The sequence below is a fragment of the Henckelia pumila genome, chromosome 3, assembly GCF_033568475.1.
Source record: "Henckelia pumila isolate YLH828 chromosome 3, ASM3356847v2, whole genome shotgun sequence".
In the NCBI taxonomy this organism is placed as follows: domain Eukaryota; kingdom Viridiplantae; phylum Streptophyta; class Magnoliopsida; order Lamiales; family Gesneriaceae; genus Henckelia; species Henckelia pumila.
Genome location: NC_133122.1, coordinates 37,864,681 through 37,867,981, shown reverse-complemented (window position 1 = coordinate 37,867,981; position 3,301 = coordinate 37,864,681). Strand labels below are relative to the sequence as shown.

At 37.5% G+C, this 3,301-nt stretch overlaps 1 protein-coding gene across 1 annotated transcript; it reads left to right on the top strand.

Annotated features, from left to right (window-relative positions):
• The first annotated feature begins 376 nt into the window (after nucleotides 1–376).
• On the top strand, nucleotides 377–2,429 carry LOC140890814 (cytochrome P450 71A6-like). Its single transcript, XM_073298905.1, has 2 exons — nucleotides 377–1,364; nucleotides 1,610–2,429. The coding sequence occupies exons 1-2, from the start codon at nucleotides 483–485 to the stop codon at nucleotides 2,237–2,239; spliced, it is 1,512 nt and encodes a 503-aa protein (XP_073155006.1). The 5' UTR covers nucleotides 377–482; the 3' UTR covers nucleotides 2,240–2,429.
• Nucleotides 2,430–3,301: the final 872 nt, after the last annotated feature.

Sequence of the window (3,301 nt, the reverse complement as noted above, 5' to 3'; positions counted from 1 at the left end):
TTTGAAAAATAAAATTCGCCCTCTATAAAAAAAAATGCCCAACTCCGTCCATGTAATTTCTTGCTCTACGTACTACTACCTTTCCCGGCGCGGCGGCGCCTAATTATGAATACCATATGAACTTGTGAATTGTCAACTCAATGTTTATCTTTTTGGCTAACCTAATTCGTACTTATATTGCGTCGTAGCAATTTGAATTATATATAATTAATGTTATTTCACATTCGTAAAAAGTTATTATCAAATAATTAATTTGCAATTATTCGTCATTGAGGTACGTGGGATGAAACTTCCAATATAATATACTTCCAAATATAAATTTTTGAAAAAAAAATATATGAATATTTGAATGAACAATATATAAATCCAAGCTGCTAGGCCACCCATAACATAAATAACATCCTTCAATATTTCATTTGCACGTAGAAATTAAGTATCCTTAATTGCTACATACGTACGTACTAACTAAGAAGAAGAAAATAATGGTGATCTATTTCTCCTCCTTGATAGTCCCTCTTTTCTCCACCATTTTCTTCATCATATTCCTCTACAAATGGAGATATAACACAGCTTCAAAACCCCGAAAAACGCTACCACCATCGCCAAGAAAGCTTCCGATTATCGGTAACCTCCACCAGGTCACCTCCCACCCCCACCGCTTCTTCCATTCCTTATCCAAACGCTACGGCCCGCTGCTTATGGTTCACTTCGGCAGCACGCCGGTGCTAGTAGCCTCTTCGGCCGACGCAGCACGCGAGATAATGAAAAACCAGGACTTGATCTTCGCGAGCAGGCCGAAAATAGCAGTCGCTGAGAAGATGGTTTATGGAGCCAAGGATGTGGCGTTCGCCCCCTATAGCGAATACTGGAGGCAGATGAGAAGCATATGTGTGCTTCATCTTCTTAGCAACAAAAGGGTTCAATCTTTTCGCCACGTGCGAGAAGAGGAAACCTCTGCTATGATCGAAAGGATCAGGGAATCGGGATCCGCTGCCGTAGACTTTAGTGCCATGTTTTCATCGCTCACCAACGATGTCTTGTGCAGGGTGGTGTTGGGGAAGAAATATGGGCAGTTTAAGGATTTTATTAGGCGGGCTACGGAGGTCATCGGTACCCCGAATATAGGGGATTACTTCCCTTGGCTTGCATGGATCAATAAAATAAATGGATTTGATTCTAAAGTTGATAATGTGTGTAAGGATTTTGATGAGTTTTTGGTGAATGTGATAAAGAATCATAGAGATGAGGAAGAGCAAGGGAAAAAGAACGAGGGGTCCAACTTTGTGGAAATATTGCTTGAATTTCAGAGAGACAACAAGAATACCTCTCCTATAGAAGATGAAGCTTTGAAAGCTCTCCTTATGGTACGTACGCACATCAATTTATATATAGATCCCACTGAACTTTTGGTTTAATTAATAATTAGTTGTTTATTTGATTTTGCACAATTTTTAGGACATATGTTTGTTGGAGGAACTATTTGATTCACTAGCTACTTTGAAAACTTTTTTGCATGAATGGTGTTTTGAAGGTTTTATGAATGAAATTTTGGCTTAATTAATAATTACTTGTATGTTTATTTGATTCATGCACTACTTTGAATTGATAGGACATGTTTGTTGGAGGAACTGATACATCACAAACCCTTTTAGAGTGGACGCTTGCTGAGCTCTTAAAACATCCAAAAGTCATGAAAAAACTGCAGAAGGAAATAAGGCAAATAGCCTCAACAAAACAAGACATCACCGAAGATGACCTAGAAAACATGCATTATCTAAAAGCCGTGATGAAAGAAAGCCTAAGGCTCCACCCTCCAATCCCATTACTCGTCCCACGAGTGGCGTCCGTCGACACCAACGTACTGGGGTACGACGTCGCAGCAGGCACGCAAGTTTTCATCAGCGCGTGGACCATCGGAAGAGACCCTTCGCTGTGGAAAGATCCCGAAGAGTTCGACCCGGAGAGGTTCTTCGAAACGAGCATCGACTTCAGAGGGTTTCATTTCGAGTTTACTCCATTTGGTGCTGGTAGAAGAGGGTGCCCTGGTGTCGCATTCGCCATACATCTTGATGAACTTGCTTTGGCCAAATTGTTGCATAAATTTGACTTCATGTTGCCTGATGGGGTGAAGGAGGAGGATTTGGACATGACGGATGGCATTGGGATGACCGTGCACAAAAACATCCCCGTGTCTGCTGTCGTCGTCGCCGCCGTCTCTCCACTTGTTGAAGAGTACTGATTCCTATTTAATTAGTTGATTAATTCTGTTTTTAGAAGTAGTGCCAATAAAATCTCTAGTTGTTGAGATATTTCAATTGTTTTTAACGTTTATGTATGATATTATCGGCCCATTATGAGAATTAATGAAACATCATGATGTTCTCCCGTCAATAATAAAAAATTGTCTGGATCCCAAAATTGATATATTATATGCAGCATATGGCATTATTTTTTTTTTTTCAAATTTTAGAATAATCATATTTCAATAATCAACAAGTTCTCACATACATAACCTTGATATCTCTGGTAATAATTAATATATAGTTCTAACAACATAATAAAAAGACGCTGCAGGTTAACCTTGATATTCTCGAAAAATTTATTTATAATTTTTGTTTCGAAAGAGGAAGTACAAAATTTTCTTTGCATGGAGCCATCGCCACTCACCAGTTCCAAATGTAAATTTTGGTATAGAATGTGCTGTAAGTAATCGACAAATTTATTTATTTTTCAAAAGTGGCTTAAGGATATAGGATTGTGAAAGTTGACTTTTGATTGCAATTGGGCATTGTTATTATTTTCGCACGCTTCATTAATGATTATTTAATTTAGATAACAACGTTTTCGTGGATCCAATAGTCTAAAAGGTTTTATATCCACAAATATTTAATTTAATAATTATAAATGTAAGGCAGATAATGCACAAACAAGGTAACGATTGACTAATTCATTTAGCCATATAAATGAGAACAAATAACATTATTTAAAAATAATAATAATAACTAGCTAGTGTGAATAAATCCATCCAGGTACGGAAGTGAGGAGTCGTAAAATTGCTAAAATTAATTCACGACTTTGAATATAATATAAATGATAGAAAAAATTATAATTCATTCAAAATAAAAAAAAATTAGAAGATTGGATTTGTATTAGATACAAGACCATATGTAAGCTAGCTAGGATTGTGTGTAAGAAATTTTCCATGAAAATTGTGTGTTAAGCTCCATGGATAGGAGTCTATGCTACCCAACCGGACAGTGCCAGGGTGGGGTAGCAATGGCCCGGATCACCCGGAAGATCA